We start from the raw sequence: 19,389 nt of genomic DNA on the forward strand, positions 1-19,389 counted from the left end.
GGTATAAGAGATATTACAAAAATGAGGACATGTCCCACATGTTGTTGATAGGTCGACAGCGATACATACTACCTACACAATGTAAACATGTTGCATTCGCATTTTACCTTGCGCAACGAACCAAAGCTTGCTTGACTCGTACATCATTTCTATATTCGCTTTCTTGCACTTCATGGCACGAAAACTTTTTGCAAAGAAGACCTTGCAGTTAGAAAGGGATCACACATTATCTAGGTACTCGTTTGTATGTGAGGTTGAAAACTGTAAGCCGGTAAATATCATAGTCGCGCAATTTATTTGGGGAAGTTCCTCTATTCGATCCTATTGGTCACACAATGGAACGGCGCAGCCACTCAATGGCACGCATAACCCCTAAAATGTATACTGTGCCTCATTAAAAATTGCCCAGAACTGTGAGCTGACCGGTCACGAATATTGTAGTGGGCAGTCACCAACTTTTGCAGGCAATTTCTGCATATAGTCGTGGGGGTCATGCATCATTAGCCCCCACATTTCATTATTTAAAGCCTCCTCGATGGGGGCCGATTTTCATTACGCGAATTCACGCCTCACAACTGCTGCAAATATTGGATCGACCCCAATTCCTCCATCGCCAAAGCATCCGTAGATTGGCATTTGTCTCGACTCAGAGGCATTTCCAAGCATCCTGCAGCATTGTTCCCAGCACTGCGCGCACCCCAATGGTTCTTGGGGCCTTCGAATGGCTGGATTGATGATACTGGCAAGCCCGGTATCCCTCGGAAATCGCTCGCACCTCATGGCATGGGAGTTAAAGGCATTAATGGCCTCATAACATTGAAGGATATTAGAGATTTGAAATTGCAGCATAAGATCGAGCGATCCCAAATAGTAAGAACCGCATTAGCAGTACTCACAGTTTTGAATACACAGCAGCCATATGCCATATATAGACAAGTGCTTGGAAGCCGTACTTGGCCTATCATGCTAGACTGGCAAGTTAACAGTATGCCACCAGCGATGGACGTCACGGCCCAACTTTTGACATTACCGTGGTCAAGACTCAGGTTGAAGCAGAAGAAAAGGTGATTAATATGCTATTACGCCTCCAAAGCGAACAGATACTTCTCACTTATCACTCCTGTGCAGATGGAGACTAGAGCTGATCTGGGTTGCCGGTGGAAATGTTTTATGTTGAATGAGACAACTTTGTCCATCAATTTGACATGGGATGAAGCGCAGCCAAGTGCAGAAGAGGTAAGTATCATGATGCAAGAGATCTTGAAGCTGGCCGAGTTATTTGCAATGAGTGACAATTGGAATAAAACGGTTGGGGAGTTGGGTGCGTTACAAGAATCACGCCAAGAATCAACGCCTCTAAGACCTCGCTTAAGCACGCAAAGAATGATGAATTAGCATTCCTTGGAATTTTACCTGAAAATTATGGGGTTTATTTGAATTTTCTGTTATTGCAAACTTAAGAAATACAATGAGTCAGTTCGCACCAAAAGGAAAACGATGCAGTCAAGCTAGCACACGAGGCAGCCTATGAAACTAAATAGTACACAGATAATTGCAGATACCTTTATTATCCTATGGTATCTTGGAGCATTCTTTGCTATGTACCTACTAGTTTTCTAAATTGCAAGGTTCGTTTTATAGTGTACTCTATCTTATATCTATCTTCTGATACTATTGATAGTTATGTGAAACCGGCAGGTCCATTAGCTTTGAGAATATCTAGTTGTAGGCATTATTGCATCCAAGCATAATGGAGACTGATAATTATTCTTGTACGCCTTTACTACCTCCCTCCCATACCGCTTCATTGATGCCTAAACTGCTACCTTCTGGAATCCACGCTTTTGGCTTCCTAAAACGAGGATCGGCAGCTTGGAACAAGGTAGCCCAATCATCGGAATCGCGCTCGCGAGAGTTGAAGAGAGAAAGCATAATCATATCCATACCCCTATTTTACTGTTAGATCTATCACGAAGAACTTGCAATTACAAACCGAACAGGTAAAGAAACCGAGTTATAAGCATACCTCGCAGCTTGTTCTCTAAGCAAGGGTATTGTCCCAGGCTCTGGAAGTAGATGGTCATAGCAAATGACTCGAGCACCAGGTTTCAACTGTGGAATCAATGCTCGGAGTATCTTGATGCAATGAGCCTCTGGCCAATCATGAAATATTTGGCTGAATAAATATGCGTCGGCTTGAATGGTTTGATCGGTGAAGAAATCGTGCGCGATGATTTCGATCCTGTCTTTTACGTTCTTTGGTAAAGTTTTATCAATTCCCTCAACAACGTCCGGCAAGTCTTGGAGAACAACTTTTAAGTTGGGATAGCTTTGTGCCAGTTCGATAGAAATGTGACCTTGTGCTCCTCCAACATCGACAACTTTAGCAACAGTATTCCAGGGATAGTTCTTGACCAAAAAGTATGCTTGGGATGATACTGATACAGCGCTGCTAAAACATATCATAGCTTCGGCCATACGACGGGACATCTCTGAACGACTTGAATGATTTTCGAACAGACCCTGGTCAGTTTTGTGATAATGACTCCAGCCCTGAAGTAGTTAGTCTAAATTGGCCATCCATATGGTTGAGATAACCTACTGTTTTAGCAACATCTTCAGTCTCTCCATGATCTCTGACAGAATCGAGCGTCTAAAAATGGTTAATGATAGACGCTGAAGACTTGGAATTCTGCCTACATGAGCAAAAGCTTGCCAGCACTCATCGAACATGAAGCCGAGGCCTGAACGCGCCATAGGGTTATCAACGAGAACCCTAGACGCTGCTGAGTGAGCCACAAAACCCTTGCGTGGCTCTGTAAAGCAACGATTCGAGACCATAGCAAAACGTAGAATTCTTTGCAAGTTGATGACACTAAGCCCACACTTTTCAGAGAGATCTTGATATGAAATTTCTCCATTTATGGGTACTTTGGAGGCAATATCATAACGATATATTGCTTGGAGGCTCACCCCGTTATACTGGTGAAAGAAAATTAGTCACACTTCTGTAGAGTCTTTAAAGATAGCTAGAGTAAAGACTTACCACTGGTCGAAGAGCAACAGCTGGGCCCTGAAGTAGATCAAATAGCTCAAGACTAGAAGTTTTTGCTGTTTCTAGAGCCCTTTGAGCTTCGTCATTCAGCCCAAAATCCACAGGACCATCTTCGTGAAAGGATGGAGCCGGCAGATTATGGTCTTTGAGATACTTGTCAACAGTATCAGTTGATGCTTGGATTTGGGCCGCTAGGTCCGACAATCTTGAATAGTTGCTCATGTTTTAATTGGTTGTCCGGGAACATGGATGATACAAGACGATAAGAATCTGTTCAAGGAAAGCTGTTTCCTCGAGGATATGGGGAGATTAACCGGACAAGTCGTTTCTCTCATCGGTCACATAAAATCAATCCATGAAAGGTCATAGCTTTGGTTCAATCGATTCTCACCTTGATGGGCATATTATAGTATCTATGCAGTAGTTCATGTTAGATCCGCATGATCAGCTATTCATGCACTCCGCCTCTTTCGTTGAGCTAGGCAGCTCCTTTCACCTTTTTAAGTTACCGCAATCCATGTTTATTGTTTACTGATCCAACGATGAACAGCCGTTACTATTAGCGGTGTGATAAGACTTCATTATAGTATGATGAGCGTGACGAGAAATTGCGTATTCGCGGGGCCCCACATGGTAGAGATACCCCGCAAGTAGATCTGGTCGCGATTGACCGAAAAAGGAACCGAGCACCACATCATCGACCTTATTAATGAGGGAAATAGACTGGATTTGAAAGGGTTCAAAGCTTTAATACTAGATTCCAATTTTTGTGACGATGGTGAGAAATCCCTGACACCAATTCATACCATGCCGCGACCTACCTCGCAAACATGCATAGAGTTCTATTGTTTTCCTCCTTTTGCGTATTAACATTGTTTCCACTCGCAATGTCTGCAACATTCATAGTGTCCGTACTTATTCATATACGCATCTTGTTGCTAATTGCTCATCTGAGATACACAATCCCAATCTAATAACCTTCGCACCCGACAATATCACTATCGGTCCTCTGACACTGGTCGCCTGTCAGGTATAGCAACTGGAACGCCGGAGTCACTACTTCGCGCAACAACTGATATCGCTTCTCCATTCAGAGCGCCATATTTAGCGAATTGGTCTGAGCTGAAGGTATAAATAGTAAAATGCTAATTCTACAGCCCTTGTAATTCTGTGAAGAGTTGAATGTATTGCAAAATAAACCCTTTGAGAATATTGAAATGCATAAAAGCTAAAGAGTGAGGCCTGAAGTATAATGCGCGAAGCAATGAAGAGGACATTTTGTGCACCCAAATCTCGAAGGAGGTTGGACTCGTGCCTAATAAGGCTATGTTAATCTTGACTTTCATCCCGCAGTGGTAAATTAGTACACTCGCTACTCTAGCGACCCAATGCCTTGTGGTGAATGTTATCGCGATGTTGCGCTTGTTCGAAAGGTTGTTGCTGGTCTCACTCAGCAACACCATGTTGTGCGCTGAAGATGCCGGTGTGTGTGTTTGATACTGCACTAGCTATAGTGAGTTTTAGCACCCATAATTTTGCATGCTTGTTGCACATTAATAGATTGCATGATCAGATTCAAATCAGAGCTAGAGTCAGAGCTTAGAACCGGTGCATATTGAGAATGCTTCCATGACGGTGGGTTTCGACTTATCCTTTCCGTCTTCGTCTGACAGCCTCTTATTAGAGAATGGAGTGTCTTTCGCGGTACTATAATTCTGTTCTTAGAGTCTTTGTGAAAGCCCTGCTAATGGTCAATATCAAGCTTTTGGTTGAAGCTGCACAGACGGGAGCATATGATGGGTCACAGATTTTTGTGATCTGCTTATCAACAGCTTGACGGTAGTTCGAATATCCTTGAAGCATGAATGGATGTAATGTAAATTCATCAAGATTTTTTAAATTAAACAGAGCATCATGGCGCCCCTCTAAATTGGTCAATAAATTGATTCGCCAGAGTTCTCCTTCTCCCAACTTCTCCGCCCGACTGACCATCCGATCCGGTAGCAGCTGCTGTATTTTCTCCCTCCAATCTCCTCCTCATTCCTTCAAATCCTTCACTTCTCTTCTTGACCTGAACGCCCACCATCCAACCTGGTAATCTCCATCGCGTGAGAGCTGTAGGTAGCACATCGTTTCGCCAGCAATAACCAATAATCCAGCCAACCATAGCAGATATCAGTGAGCCCGGAAATTGGGAAAGACCCAGTTGGATAGCGGGGAGATATATATATGATTTATCCGAGAATGTAACTCCTACGAAGTTCTCCTCGATCATAGGTGCAGAGGTAGCTGCAACTTTGTATTTATATTGATGCGGAATAACGGCATGATATTGGGCTAGAATAGCAAATATAAGAGCCGTTGGTCCTGCGGGTAGGTAATTTATCGCGTAGAGGGAAAGGGGTCGTAGAAGGATGAGCAAGATTGGCGATATGATCGAGGTGAAGCAGAACGATAATATCAAGAAAGACTAGAAGCTTATTTTCAGCAGAAATTCACGTAAGATAGAAGAATGAGCCACTCACAGCAAATCTACGAGATCCCCATAATCTTTCCACCACTCTCATGTTATAGTATGTTATCGCACCAAAGAATACTTCTGTTGAATTGGTATAGCATAATTGATAACTGAGCATCCGCCATAGTTGATGGTATCGTAGCAGATGAGGATCCGCTTGTATATAGAAAAAATGCTTGGAATCTGTGATACTGGCGAGGAGTGAGGTTACGACAACCCCATAGACAAGGCTGCGCGTTACTGGCACATCTGTGAATCCGGTAGAGAGCATAGCGACGTTCAGATCGGAATTTCGAAGCTCTAGGTAGTGTTCCACTTAAATTGCTGATTGTGTCGCAATTCGGTCGTCGAACATCGAATTTGAACAATGCACTGAAGTTTGAAAGCAAATGCCAGATTGGCCTTTTCAGCCTTATGATGATGAAAGAATTAAAGCGGAGTGGCCTTAGTTGCAGTGTCCACTAATTGTTACAAGGGTGACTCGTGGCATGTGCAATCACTAATGACACCCCCTTCGCTTCCTTTGACTGCCCCCAAATTACCAACCTGTGATGTCCATTTTTCTTTTCAGATTTTCTTAAAATGGGTTGTAAGTATGGTTGGAAATGTATCCAGTTATTGATCTCTTGTTCAACACGAACTCCATGTTCGCCCTCGGTAAGTTTTGCCAAACACATAAGATCCGCACACCAAAACGAGTTCGAATTGGTCGTCATCCTCGGCGGACTTCTTGACGTTTGATACAAACTCAACGTGCGGAGTGCCCGATTGCATACCTTCAAGTAGGAGATAGCTAGCTCGTCTCTGGATCCTCACAAAAGCTCAAAATATTATTACATGATCTAGTGATGGAACTATTGTTATTCTAGATAACGCATGTATTATCAAACACCAGATGAATTGTTCCTTTACATCGGTCTCACAAGCTCGCCGTTATGAATGCATCCATATTGAGCAAAGGGACACACTACTTGGCACAAACGGAAGGCAGTGTTCTCTTCAACGCAGGAAGCAGTCTTATCCTATATCTGTATAAGTCTGCGCATTACATATGCTAAGGTCTAAATGACCAGTCTCTAGACTCTTTTGTCATTTAGCACTGTGATATCGATGCCATGAACTCTTGTGATCCAATCAATTGCATTAATATAAGTCAAGTGACTCCATGATCGCCCGATGCGTACCCGATATCATTTACTCCCCGTCAAACAAAGAGTAGATCGAAATGAAAACCTCTCCCCAATCAATCTTCCATTGATACTCACTTGCTAAATTACCCTCAGTCCCATCCTCAGTTACGTCCTCGAAATAGTTCCCTGAATGGTTGAAGTGCACCGAACTTCTTGCACATCGGTCTCCGATGTTCTGTTACTTTTAGGGGCTGGCGCTTTCCTCTAGCGTTTTCGATCAGTAAGTGGAGAGTCTGTGGTTGAGATTCCTCCGGGAAGATTGGGATCCTTCTTATTGGCGAGTTCAGAGTTTTCTATGAGCTTCTGTCGTTTGTTTGACTCCCTCTCTGATGGAGACGATGTTGGTGAAGTTGATGGCAGTTTGGTTGCTGATTTTGGAGCTTGCTTGCCGCTAGATACCTCGGGAGATGCATCGACGCAAATAATTCTTTTTGGCACAGAAGCTTTAACTTCAGAGGTCTTGTCGCCCAGGATCTGTGGTCGCGTAGCAAGGCAATTTCTAAGTTTGGGATTTGGCGATGTGGATGAATCACTGGCTTCGACTTGAGCGTTTTCCGGTGTTTCCCCAGCCACGGGTGATTTGTGCTTCAAATAATTGGTCACTCTCTTCCATTCGGGTTTCTCTCCTGGAAATTCAGCCAACTCATCGGCAACTGCGAAAACATTAGTATCTTCACTCACTTGATCGAGCAAGAAATACTAACAAAGTGTCTCCCAGGTCCATCGCTCTGCCATCCAATATCTCTCGGCATCTGGAATATTTTTGAACATGCTCAGTTCGACCCGATCATGACTTTCAGTTAGGATAGCAAGGACTTGTTGTTCAACATAGCCGTAGCTGATTGCCTTGGAGAGCATCAAATTGTAAACACTTTTGTAGACTTCCATTGTGATAGATCGATAGTCGATTAATGAGTTTGTGATCTTGGGGTTTGAATTGTTTGATGTGAAAAGTTGAGAAGTTTTGTAGTGTGCAAAAGTAAAATCCAGCCTCAAGCGATCAATTCACCTTTGGAAGTTAGAGAGTTGGATTCAAATGTTCAGAATGGGTACATGAATGCTGGCGGGAGAGCCGTTCCAATCACAAATCTCGCTTCCTCTCACCTTTCGCGTCCACACAAAGAAAAAGAAGAAGCAAAATTCAGAACGGTAACAACATGTTGCCTAGAGGAGTCGCTTTAATACGAGATTCTAATTGTACAGCTGCGAATCACGATTCGTGGATATGACTGCCATGAATCATGACGAATAAAGCAGTCTACCAAACAAAAATGGGGCCGATGTAGTGGTTGAAAAATTGCGCCTTGGCGGCTCGATGAGGTGTCTGATTAAGGAGCTGACTACCGGTGAATACGTATCTATATAGGCGGATGGTTTCTCTTTTGGAATAATTTTGAGAAGAAAGAGCACATAGAGATTATGCAAGCACATGTATAGCAGATATCAGAGTAATGATATAGCGAAGAAATGCCTGCTATTTCTTTAATGGGATGCTGTAACTAGTCTAATACTACTTTTTGAACAGCCGACACGATCCTCCGATTCTACCTGATACACACTTGAACGCTGGTTGAACCACGCTATAGAGCATAGTAACATCTGAACTCATACAAAAACGTCGACTCTCTCACAGTATCCACCTAAAACTACGAGATTCAAGCCATCAGTTCTCGATTCAATCCAAAGCCTGCGTATTTCCACCCGACTATTATAAAACAACTCTTCATCCATTAAAAGAATGCCCATTCACATCCTATCTACCAAATCCCCAATTAACCCACTGACCAACGAAACCTCTCACACGAGAACTTCTAGAAATTCCACCCAAAAGCACTCCCATACTCACAAGGCCCAAATAATGCCATACACCCATCCCAGTCTTCAAAACCTCTACCCTCGACATCCACGAAGGATTCCTCGGCACAGCGACAGAAGATGGCATGCCGGTCTTCTTTTCCAGCTTCGGTCCAGAGGAACGACGTCCCCTCTTAGCCAACCATGTCGGTTCCGGATACGGTTCTTTTCCGACTGTATCATCAATTAAGCTTATAACCTCACATCTCCATCGCCTCAGACACTTACACAAATCTTCCCAAGTCCAGAGACTTACTGCCTCGGCTTCTTGTTCTAACGAAGCTCCTTCAAGGCGATTTCCCTCTTCGATGTAAACAAAGAATGTGTTTCGAATATACCTTTCGGAATAGTTGAATGGTGGGCGGGTGCCTTTGTCGCAAAGGACTTTAAGGAAGATTTGTACGTCCATTGCGAAGAAATGTTTGTCTGTGAATTGATACAGTTATTGATGCGTAAGTTTGTGGTTTGGAATATATTGAGGAGGGATTTATGGTCGACGTTGTTGTCATTGGGAGAAGATAAACTCGTGGAAAGTATATGATAGTATGAATAGGCTGCACCTGCATGTTCAATTGAAGTCTGCCCCTTCCCGATTGTGAGAAACAATTTCAGATATTTCGACCTCGCCTTGAAGGTAGAACCAGAGTAGAAAATATCATATTATACACAAATTTATCACCCTAACACATCTCACCTCGTTATGAGCATTGCCGGAACCAAACACTCAATTGCCCACCAAAAGAGTTAATTCTACAAGGTGGACTAACGATAATCACTCCAGGTAAAGGGATAATAAGTAAACCCAACCGAAGCGAGGTCAGCAACACCAAGCAAGGCAATACACGCCCCTTCCAAACCTCACCTCAAAGCAACCTCCTGGCCTCACCAAATACGGACGAGTCCAGGAAATTACATTCAAAATTGAATTTTTTATCATGCATCAACGAAAGCAAGTGGAAGCAAATGAATAAATGGATATTAAAAACTATTTGTAGATAGAAGTAAGTAAGTGAATGAATGAACTCGAAAAAAGCTAGATCCCAAGAAAAAAGTTTCCACATTGCAACAAACCGACTCAAACCACTGCCTGCCCGAGAGAAAAAAAAGGAAGTTCCAAATGAACATTTTTGTTACAAAAAATTGGACAGCATGATGCTGAATCATTTTAGAGTTAGGATTTTACCGATACGCTCTCTTCCAAATGTTCGAAATCGTATCCATTAGAATGTCCGACGTTGACCCCAGCGCTATTAATTTCGTCGTTACGTGGCCATTCTGTTTGCTCCAATTGGTCGTGCTGATGGTGTCCATGATGCACATGATGATCCCTATACGTATCGTGATCGTGATGCTCGAATTGTTCCTCTTTTGTAATGTTATCTTCACGCTCACTGACATCCTCTGGGGAAATTTCCTCTTCCATCTGCACTTCCACACCGGAAACATCAACTCCAATATCTGTACCAACACCCGCACTCACATCCACAGCTTCAACACCGTTCCCGTAGTCCACCGCATTTCTCCTAGCTTGTGCCTGTGCTTCTTCTTCTGCAGTGGCCTGCTCAATCCATGGTAACAATTTTGACTCAATGTTACTCTCAATATATTCATTTCCATTTTGTTTGTTGGGACTACTACTCATCACCACATCTGACCAAGGCATCTCATTCGCATGTTTACCCGTCATGTTGTCCCTCCCGTCAACACTTACACCATTGACATCAATATCATCTCCATTCCATGTGCTCTGTGTTTGTTTCTCCTCTTGTGTATCATTGTTCCAAGCGTGTTTATTGGAAGGTTCAATATGTGTACTTGTATCTGGCCAAGCCAACCCCTTATTTTCCTCACTTTGTTCCCAAGGGGTACTAGCCGGCACGGAATAATTTGCCCACGCAGGATCCGCGTCGAAGGATTCATTAGCATTGACAGTATTGACAGGTATATGGCCATAATAATGGCCGCTCATATCCCCATAAGCTCCCATATTAACCCCTGCGGAATTGTTTATGAAATTATCGATTTGATTCGTAGGATCGGTTTCGTTTACTAGTGTTGATTCGCTGTCGACAGTTGCATGAGACACGAAACTAATGTTCTCGTTAGACATGTCGTAATGCTGAGCAGGATATGTATAGCCCGCTGTATCGAAGGGAGATTGAAGACTAGCTGTGTGCGGAGGTGTAGCAAGGCCCTGAACAAAGGAGTCAAGAAGATTAGGTTGCTGGAGATGAAGAGGTGATTCTGGCCAGGAATTAAAGTGTTCGAGATTGGGAAGATTCTGGTGAGGGTGTGGCGGTGGTGACATGCACATGTGGCGTGGTGGAGCGGGGTCGACATATCGCCAGGTGGTATCATTTCCCTCTCCAATACGAGCTTTATGAAATGTCCAGATAAGAATGGCTCGCCGGATAAATGGCATTCGTTCCCCGGCTGAAGACTGTAGTTCTTGATACATTGAAATTTGATCAACGTATCCCCGAATAGAGTTTGAAGAATGACTTAACCCATTCCCACCATACGATTGTGGAAGACGTTTCTTTTCAATCTCAAAATGAAGGTTCATGAGTTGCGTGAATGTGTATGCCCAAGTCTCAGCAGGTATGGCGACTTTGATTCGGGTCTCGCTGTCAGACATTCCAAGGACAGTCATTGGCAACGCCGTGCCTTCTAACACAGGATCTCTGACAGGGTCACCGTATAAATCCGCGGGTTTAATTAAACTCGTTACAGACTGCCAATTAGACCCAGCAAAATCCTTGCCAGGTATGGACACCTCCATGCGAGTCAACAGCTCACTATTATCCGGAGCGTGAGTTTTCATTAGATCCAACGACACATCCATATGAATGATATCACAGTTCAGATCGTTTGTAGAATGCAATTGTGCCAAGTGAGGGAACTTTTGTCGCCAGTGAAGGATTGATTCGAGACTTCCGCGGGGCTTCGATGACGACAAACCCGAGTATCTATGGAGTACTAGACCATCTCTTCGAAGATCTTGTTCGGTTTTCATGACCCCGTTTCGTTCATTTGGTACAGCAAATGGTGTCATGAGCAACCAAAAAGCAGCAGGCTTCATAGGATGATGATTACTGAGTATTATTTGATTGAGTGCATCATATTGATCGTGGCGTTTACTAGGTAGCCGACCTTGCGAGAGTGCTATAAGTGTAGGGTCCTTTTTAAATGAATCCTCGAAACCATTCTTAGGACCCTTATTCGGAGGAAAGAGACGCTGATCTAAGAAGCGTTAGACTACATTTCAGACATCTCGCTATAGACTTCTCACATAGTGCAGGATGAGGAGTTAGGAACCCTTTCAGAACCTGAATGTGACTAGAGACCTGCTTCCTTGTACGCATCATAGTTGGATCCGGACGCTGCCCCGGAGGAAGTGTATTCTTGTATGCTATCCAAAGATATTCCTTGATGAGCTCATTCCGACCATGAGGCTTACCCCTGAAAGAAAATTTCCGTCTTCCCATATAAGGAATGGCAAGAAGAGCTTAGGATTTGTCAGTTGCTATTTCAAATTGACGATAACTCTACTAACCATCAAGAAATGCATCCTCAAGAACAACCGGCCACTTCGAGTCACCTTGGGTATTTCCGTCCCGATTCGCTCGAGCTCGGTATGCTTGATACTGAGGCGAATCAACTATAGGGTTGCGGTTACTATGTCTATTGAAACGTTGTTGCCGGTTGTGCCGCTTTCGAAGTTCCAAGGTATTGCCGGCGGGCAGGCGCAGAGGCTGCGATGGCAGAGTAGGCATAGAATACATTGACCTTTCTTGACGTCTCATGTGATGCCTCTTGTTATCATGATATAAGCTTTCCGACGCCAGGTCGTGAAGCTGAGCGTTACCTGCAGAATCCGAAAGAGGCTCTTTGAGCCTTGACAGCCCACTGGAATCGTCCAGTTGAAGCTGTTGCGATGTGTATCCTGATGGTAAAATATTACGAGGATCTTCCATCGACTAGATGGTGTAACTTAGGTTCGAGAATGCTTCGACGGGTTCGAAATTCCAGTCAGTGAAGCATTTGCACCCGAATTCGAGGTAGGCTGTGTATAAAAAATGCGTATTTGCGCGACGAAGAATCAAGATTACAGTAAAAAATGTTTGGAGGAATGGCAGTGGAAAGCTTAGAAGGAAGTTGCACAAGGGAATGTCAACAGATTAAGAATGAAGTAGGAGATGCCCTGACGGCTTATTAAGGAAGCGAAGTAGATTGAATGTATATGGCTAGGATGCAGGGCTGTTTCGATGGGGATCAGCCAGATCTACCTTCATTGATAGCTCAGGTAAACGTTTGCAAACGCCACAAAGCTTACAGAGCTCAAAGACCAAAATAGCCCCACCTCTGATCTCACAGACGTAAGGAAATCAGGTTGCGGGGAGAAAGTCACAACAACGTGAGGAATGCTTCATTTGCGCGAGCATGCAATTTCCTCAGCACCAATATTCTAGAGCCTACGAGTATAATTTTGATGAACACTCCAAGCAAAATAGCAAAGGGGAGGTAAATGTTCATTACATACAATGATGGTAATCCTTATCTTTGTATGGCGCCCATCGAGGGCGGAGAGAACTTGATGAGATGACGAAATGATCTTAAAAAGTACCTTCAAACTTACTGCAACAAACAATCCCTATAGTGCTGAATATCGGACCACCAATAATTAGATTCAAGTAAATAGTTTCCCTTCCATTCAATTGTGAAAGGGTTTCAATCGAGGGTTGCCTGTGCAGGGGTGCCATTGAAGTGTTTGTATATAGCTTCGGCAAGGGAGATAGACGCTTGCCATTTTTGCGAACAATATATCCAGGGAATTTGATCTTAGTAGAATATTCGAATTATTGATAAATACCTACAATAAGTTTCCTCAATCCAGATCCGCATCGTTGCCTTCAATATTGAATTTTTTGCGACCTCCCCCGGTAAGATTTTGCAAGGCAACTTTGTTGACTTGAGATCCGACTTTCTTCTGCATCTTTTCAATCTCTTCTTCTGCGTCAACAGTTTCTTCGGAAGCGAAGTCGATTACCAGACGACGGCCAAGAAGATGGGTATCCTTGAGAGCCTCTAGTGCATTCTCCGCTTCACGAGCCGTAATGAAGTCTGCAAAAGCGAAACCACGTGTTGAGTGGTCGAATTTCTTGGGCATGCGCACCGATCGAAGCTGTCCATACGTACCAAATAGTTTTCGAATATCCGATTTAGAAGCTTCGAACGGTAAATTCTTGACAATGAGTTTTGTACGTTTGCCTGCCAACTTCTTAGCTCTATCCTCTTTCCTTTTCTCCTCGGCAGCATCAGCTCCTTTGTGCGAAGCCTTAACCAGCAATTTATGATTGTCAAGTGTGTATCCATCCATTGCTTTGATTGCCGCCTGTGCTTGGGACTTAGTTCTGAATTCGATGAAGCCAAAACCCATACTAAGAACTTGCCCAGGTTTCTTTGGATCCGTCTTTGTATTAACGCGTGCCGATAAAAAGCCATCAAGGGGCTTGAAAATTTCCGTGAGACGTTGACTGGTAGTGCTGAAGTTAAGATTACGGACAAATAATGTAGTTGTATCCACATTTTCAACGCCACTATCTCTTTCGAGCAGATCAGATGTTGATAATTTAGGATCTGCTGCATTGTCCGCATTCCTGTTAATTGTTGCCACCGGTTGAGCAGGCGGAGGTCCTGTGAAAAGGTCCTTGGGCGCCTTTTCAAGGAATAGTACAGTATCCTTCATACGTCGATATGCAAGGCTTGCAAATGCTGCTCTTGCGTGTGTTGGCTGTGCGAATTCAACAATTGCGATCGTACCAGTCGGGGGCATGAGAACACGAATGACCTGACCAAATTCTTCGAACATCTTCCGAAGTTCTTCTAGAGTCATGCCATAGGTGAAGTTTTTGACTAAAATAGCTGTATCGCCACGCTCACGTTTCTTGAACGCATCAAGATCAACTCCATTATTCGCAAAGTACGACTTAGTTTCTTGGATGACCGAAGTCTCAGCAATGGCTTGCTTGACTCCAGCATCTGCCGAAGTTGGGTCAAGAAGCTCGGATTTCGATACCCCCAAACGTTCAGCCACCGATGAATTGACTGCATCTTGATTCATATACAAAGAGTTCCAATTAAATGTGCTAGAGGAAGAATCGGCCTTCTTCTTGAGAAGTCTTTGCTTCTTCAAGGGAAGCTTTGCTATCGCAAACTCGTCTAGCTTGTTGTCTCGTTTAGCTGCAGCAGGTAATATGTGCAGTAACCTTCCTTGGAAAGGCTCGCCATCGACATTATGATATGCTTCAGCAGCAGCATTTGGATCTGTGTATTGCACAAGAACAAATCCTTTACTGGCACCTTTGGCGTCTACTGGTAAGTGTATCTAAATGTTTGGTCAGTGAGCTCCACTAAAACAATTCAAAACAGACAAAAAATGGCTGATGGTAGCTTTCAGAAAACACGAAGCATCTACTAAAATATTCGTCCAGTTCACATCACATGCTTTACAGCATAAGCTGTCCCTATCTGGATATTCATCATAAAGCTGGGAGGAAAAGAAAACATGCCAACAAGTTTCGTTGCTCACCTCTTCTAAAGTTCCGTATTGTTCAAAGTGCTTCCGCAGGTCATCCTCTGTTGCGCTGTATGGTAAGTTTCGCACGAACAGTCGTCCACTGGCTTTTATCGTTTCAAGCGTCGCATCCAGTTCTGAAGGTGAATTCTCCGTCTGTTCTTCGACGACTTGTGCTTCGTCGACAACCGTAGCTTCAACTGTTGTATTGGGTTCTGTTTCTCCTGCAGCCACCTCTTCAACATCCTTGACGTTTAAGTTTTGCGTTTTGGGAATAATATCTTCCGGGTCCACTATATCTAATAGACGATTCGTATGACTCCTCAACCAATCATCATCCGTGGCTTCAACATCATTGGAAGGTGCATCGACCATCGCCTCATCCGCTTGGTTGGCACTGTCGGCAACAATAGTCGAAGGAATCGGTGCAACAGGCGCTTTTGATTCGATGGCGTTTGCAGGAGCCTTCTTAGCCTTACTAGGTACGGACTGATATTCGTCGTCGCTTTCTTCCTCTGGCACTTCAATGGCCTGTAACTTCGTTGGCGGTTCCTCCATATCAGCATCCATGGTCCCAGCTTTCCACATATTCGCGTTCGATTTCGAGGCCGGTTGCATGACCTCCAAAAATTCCTGTAGCTTGGGATCTGCAACATCGACATCGCTTCGTTTCCGCTTGGTTCCAGTATTCAGGCTCTCAGAAACTTTTGCATCCGCCTCTTGCTTCAGTTGCCGCAGCTTGTTATTTTCCCGTTCTTGTTCACGTTGTGCTTTCCTCGATACAGGCAAAGATGCATCTGATATCTTTTTCGATCTCAGTACAATTTCTTCGCAATTTGATGTTTTTCTCGGGATCACTTACAGGTCTGGCAATCTCCACGCCGATTTTTGACATTCGTACGAATGATTTGTTGAAGTATTTGACTGCTTTTGCAGCTTCTTCTGGTGTTTTGTATCCAATATACCCAATTCGTCGGTGAGAGATCAATTTTGCATCTGTGATTTCTTGCTTCGCACCAAAATGCGTTTTGAACTCATCCTCAGTGATGTTTGGAGGAAGTCCCTTGATGAATATACGAGAAGAAGCCATATTGAATTGTGGATATTGTAAGCAGTTGTGTTCGTCGTAGTGTATCAGAGCATTGGTTTGATGTGATGAAGTATGACGGCGCAGAGTTACGTTTCCGAAGGTTAAGAAATGAGAATGTTCGATTATCAAAATATTTTTTTCCTAGGAAGGATATCCGCAGCGGAGCTACTCTAGCATATTTTTCCTTAGCCTTGAGCTTAATTGAGAAGTGCCGCAAGGTGAGCCGTGCTCAACATTTGATGCAAGAAAATCCGCAACGAAATCTAGACATAGGTACAACCAGTAGGAACGACGTACTGGGTATTGACAAATATGGCCATCATCATTCAAAAATTGAAAAGCAGCAACTTCCCTACAATCGATTCCAGTAAATTGAACTGTAGCTCTACATCAACATTTGTTATCCAACTCCAAGATCTTATCCTCTGCTCTCACCATTTGTGATAAATTTATCGTGAGCCAGATCTTGTCAATAGATAGCCTAGTCTTTGGATCGCTGCAATACTACTTATTACTCACTTGCATTGCAAAACTTCGGCTAAATTATCAGCCTTTCTCTCTTCCTCCTTTCTCCACAACTTCCGATTGTATTCTAGAAGAGACAATTCCCTATTTCGATAACTCTACAAGCATTGCAATTACACGTTAAGAAAATCAGATCAACACGCATAACATTTAAATAAACAAAATGGCAGCCCCTCAACAACCAGCTGAAGAGTCCCTGGCAGGTATGTACAAGTCCTGACTTTTCACAACTTCTGTTCAGCCGCTCCAGGGAGTTTTTGGTAGTATACTAGCTAACTATGATGCACTACAGCTCAGATTAAGTCGGTCGACATGGTGCGCTCATAACACTCTCTGCGATGATCTGCGACGGCAACTAAATATTTAACAGAGCGACGACATGTCAGACGAGGCTATCGAAGTTTGTATGTCTTATCCTATCGATGCGATGCCAGTGGACTACAACGGGGGCGGTATGAATATATCCACACGATTCTAATGGAATATACAGGTCGACAAGCTATGGCTAAACATTCGGTTGAGAAAGTAAGATATTTTTTGGTTCGACCCCCTTTTCATGTGCTAATATGATCTACCATAGGATATCGCACAATATATCAAGAAAGCTGTACGTATTTGCAGCTCACGCCGATGTAGCAAACAATGGACGAGATACTAAATTGCATTGTTAGTTTGATGAGAAACGAGGTCCAACATGGCATTGTATCGTCGGTCGAAATTTTGGATCATTTGTCACCCATGGTATTTGACTCTTGAGCCTCAAAATAGTTGTTTCTCCTATCTGACTTTTTCGCAGAAACAAAACACTTCATCTACTTCTATCTCGGCCACTGTGCGATTCTCCTCTTCAAGACCCAATAAACGTTTCGTTTTCGCCCACAAACGGCACGAACAGCTCTTACTTTTTTGAGAAAGGTTTCAATGTAACAATGCAGAAAATTTAAAAGAGGACAATCAGTAATGAGATGAAGCGGTGTTTAGGAAAGGACGTCACAAATTGGCCCTGGCGTTTGTTTTTTCAATTGTCGGATATGTTATGGTATCAGGAGAAATTTAATCAGATTTCTTACCAATTGTGTGTGCAATTTGCGGTGTGCGGCTCTCGCTGATCGCCGAATAATCCGCCGTGAAGCTCATTGTCTGCCAACCGTCGAAATGATGACCTTTCAAACTCTGATGTCTTCCAAGTGCGAGGCAGAGTGTATTATTGGTAGGGGTATAACATGTCGTCAAGTGCCATTGTGTTCTGGTCATAGAATGTCTCTCGGGACACTTTAAGCAACCACAGCCAACTTCCGCCCTAGCCCAACTCAGTTCAATCGATGCAGGCCTTCCTATCATACCCCATTGCCTGTTCCTTACAAACTCCAAATCCAAACTTTGCACTTCTAACCCCGGTTTCTATGGCCTCTCAAAGCCCACACATCCCTACACATCCATGTGACTTTCACAATTGAGAGTCAAACCCCCCCTGATCAAAATAGGCGTAAGCGCCTCGTATACCACCCATCCCAAGCAAAACCCAACCAGAAACCAACACAACCGTTGCATTCCAACCTCAGCTCCAACCAAGCTCCAACAAACCCCCAGCTCCAAGACTCAGCTGCAACGCAATACCGATACCGGTCCGTCGGTACCCGTCTATCGGTATTCGCTTGAATATCTTAACGACACATCTTGATATGTAGGTACGGATGTAGGTAACTCCAATACCCCTCCCGGATTGACTTGAATGCATTTGACTCCAGTACATTCATACTCAATTCAGCGATGTGAAATCAAATACAAATATATGGAGCTACTGGGTAGATGATTAGTGTGATTGGGTATAGGAATCTACGACGTGTGTTGCAATATCAGCTCATCATTCCACTTTTTTCTTTTCCCTCACAGTTACATCATACTAGGTCTTCCATAATATCTGCACGCTTACCCATCTCCTCCGTGATCTTCCTTCCACCCCACTTTCCCTCGATCAGCGTATTCATTGTTAAGTTGTGTTGTAAAGCAAGATTTCTTTACGTCACATAAGCATTCACATGCCAACCACCATAGATTATCAAATTTGATCTGTGTTCTGATTTTGGCTTCAGCTATAAGGATTTGCATCCCGAAATCCACTTCTCTCTCTCCCCCTATCTCTCTCTATGGCATATGTAATTACTCCCCATAATCATCTGTATCTTGTCTTTCATCTCCATCTCCACAAGTGCAATCCCCATATGTGCAGTAACCGCATATCAATCATCCTCCCTTCGTTCAGCAATATGAAATTCTCCGTCCATTCATCCCCTACCAAATTCCAAACCCAGTCCCAAATGCCTATCCCCAAACTTATATATCCGCATTACGCATTCCCATCCTGAGGCATATCCCATAAGCCAGATTACCCAGAAACTCCTTTTGATTCAATGGAGCAAATAGACTTTCAGAGATAGAAAAAATGAAGAAAAGAAAAAAGACGCCGAATCCATTCCGTGTCCATTCCCAAAGGGTATTTAGTCGAAGCTCCATCCACGGAGAAGTAAAAAAATCTCAAATTTTGTGAAAACAAGAAAGCAAAATGAAATAGAAAGTATT

At 43.5% G+C, this 19,389-nt stretch overlaps 7 protein-coding genes across 7 annotated transcripts; 1 reads left to right on the forward strand and 6 right to left on the reverse strand.

Moving 5' to 3' along the window:
- Positions 1–1,764: 1,764 nt before the first annotated feature.
- Positions 1,765–3,277, reverse strand: Bfra_008778 (putative o- protein; the record flags this gene model as incomplete). The annotated part of the gene is made up of 5 exons (XM_037339135.1): positions 1,765–1,948; positions 1,994–2,553; positions 2,603–2,653; positions 2,701–2,982; positions 3,047–3,277. 5 exons carry the CDS (start codon positions 3,275–3,277, stop codon positions 1,765–1,767), a joined length of 1,308 nt encoding a protein of 435 aa, XP_037190701.1.
- A 306-nt stretch (positions 3,278–3,583) lies between these two features.
- Bfra_008779 (uncharacterized protein) lies at positions 3,584–3,959 on the reverse strand (the record flags this gene model as incomplete). Its single annotated transcript, XM_037339136.1, has 2 exons — positions 3,584–3,778; positions 3,927–3,959. The coding sequence occupies 2 exons, from the start codon at positions 3,957–3,959 to the stop codon at positions 3,584–3,586; spliced, it is 228 nt and encodes a 75-aa protein (XP_037190702.1).
- A 1,008-nt stretch (positions 3,960–4,967) lies between these two features.
- On the reverse strand, positions 4,968–5,844 carry Bfra_008780 (putative uba domain-containing protein ucp14 protein; the record flags this gene model as incomplete). Its single annotated transcript, XM_037339137.1, has 2 exons — positions 4,968–5,525; positions 5,581–5,844. 2 exons carry the CDS (start codon positions 5,842–5,844, stop codon positions 4,968–4,970), a joined length of 822 nt encoding a protein of 273 aa, XP_037190703.1.
- A 1,123-nt stretch (positions 5,845–6,967) lies between these two features.
- On the reverse strand, positions 6,968–9,043 carry Bfra_008781 (uncharacterized protein; the record flags this gene model as incomplete). Its single annotated transcript, XM_037339138.1, has 4 exons — positions 8,846–9,043; positions 8,525–8,791; positions 7,468–7,644; positions 6,968–7,416 (listed from the first exon to the last, which is right to left on the reverse strand). The coding sequence occupies exons 1-4, from the start codon at positions 9,024–9,026 to the stop codon at positions 6,968–6,970; spliced, it is 1,074 nt and encodes a 357-aa protein (XP_037190704.1). The 5' UTR covers positions 9,027–9,043.
- A 745-nt stretch (positions 9,044–9,788) lies between these two features.
- Bfra_008782 (putative transcription factor protein) lies at positions 9,789–12,594 on the reverse strand (the record flags this gene model as incomplete). Its single annotated transcript, XM_037339139.1, has 3 exons — positions 9,789–11,860; positions 11,910–12,125; positions 12,174–12,594. The coding sequence occupies 3 exons, from the start codon at positions 12,592–12,594 to the stop codon at positions 9,789–9,791; spliced, it is 2,709 nt and encodes a 902-aa protein (XP_037190705.1).
- Positions 12,595–13,505: 911 nt separating this feature from the next.
- Bfra_008783 (putative multiple rna-binding domain-containing protein 1 protein) lies at positions 13,506–16,284 on the reverse strand (the record flags this gene model as incomplete). Its single annotated transcript, XM_037339140.1, has 3 exons — positions 13,506–15,005; positions 15,210–15,998; positions 16,057–16,284. 3 exons carry the CDS (start codon positions 16,282–16,284, stop codon positions 13,506–13,508), a joined length of 2,517 nt encoding a protein of 838 aa, XP_037190706.1.
- Positions 16,285–16,972: 688 nt separating this feature from the next.
- On the forward strand, positions 16,973–17,670 carry Bfra_008784 (putative dynein light chain protein; the record flags this gene model as incomplete). Its single annotated transcript, XM_037339141.1, has 7 exons — positions 16,973–17,012; positions 17,102–17,124; positions 17,180–17,213; positions 17,300–17,334; positions 17,390–17,416; positions 17,481–17,550; positions 17,606–17,670. 7 exons carry the CDS (start codon positions 16,973–16,975, stop codon positions 17,668–17,670), a joined length of 294 nt encoding a protein of 97 aa, XP_037190707.1.
- Positions 17,671–19,389: the final 1,719 nt, after the last annotated feature.

This window comes from Botrytis fragariae (assembly GCF_013461495.1).
Source record: "Botrytis fragariae strain BVB16 chromosome Unknown tig00000101, whole genome shotgun sequence".
Classification (NCBI taxonomy): Eukaryota; Fungi; Ascomycota; class Leotiomycetes; order Helotiales; family Sclerotiniaceae; genus Botrytis; species Botrytis fragariae.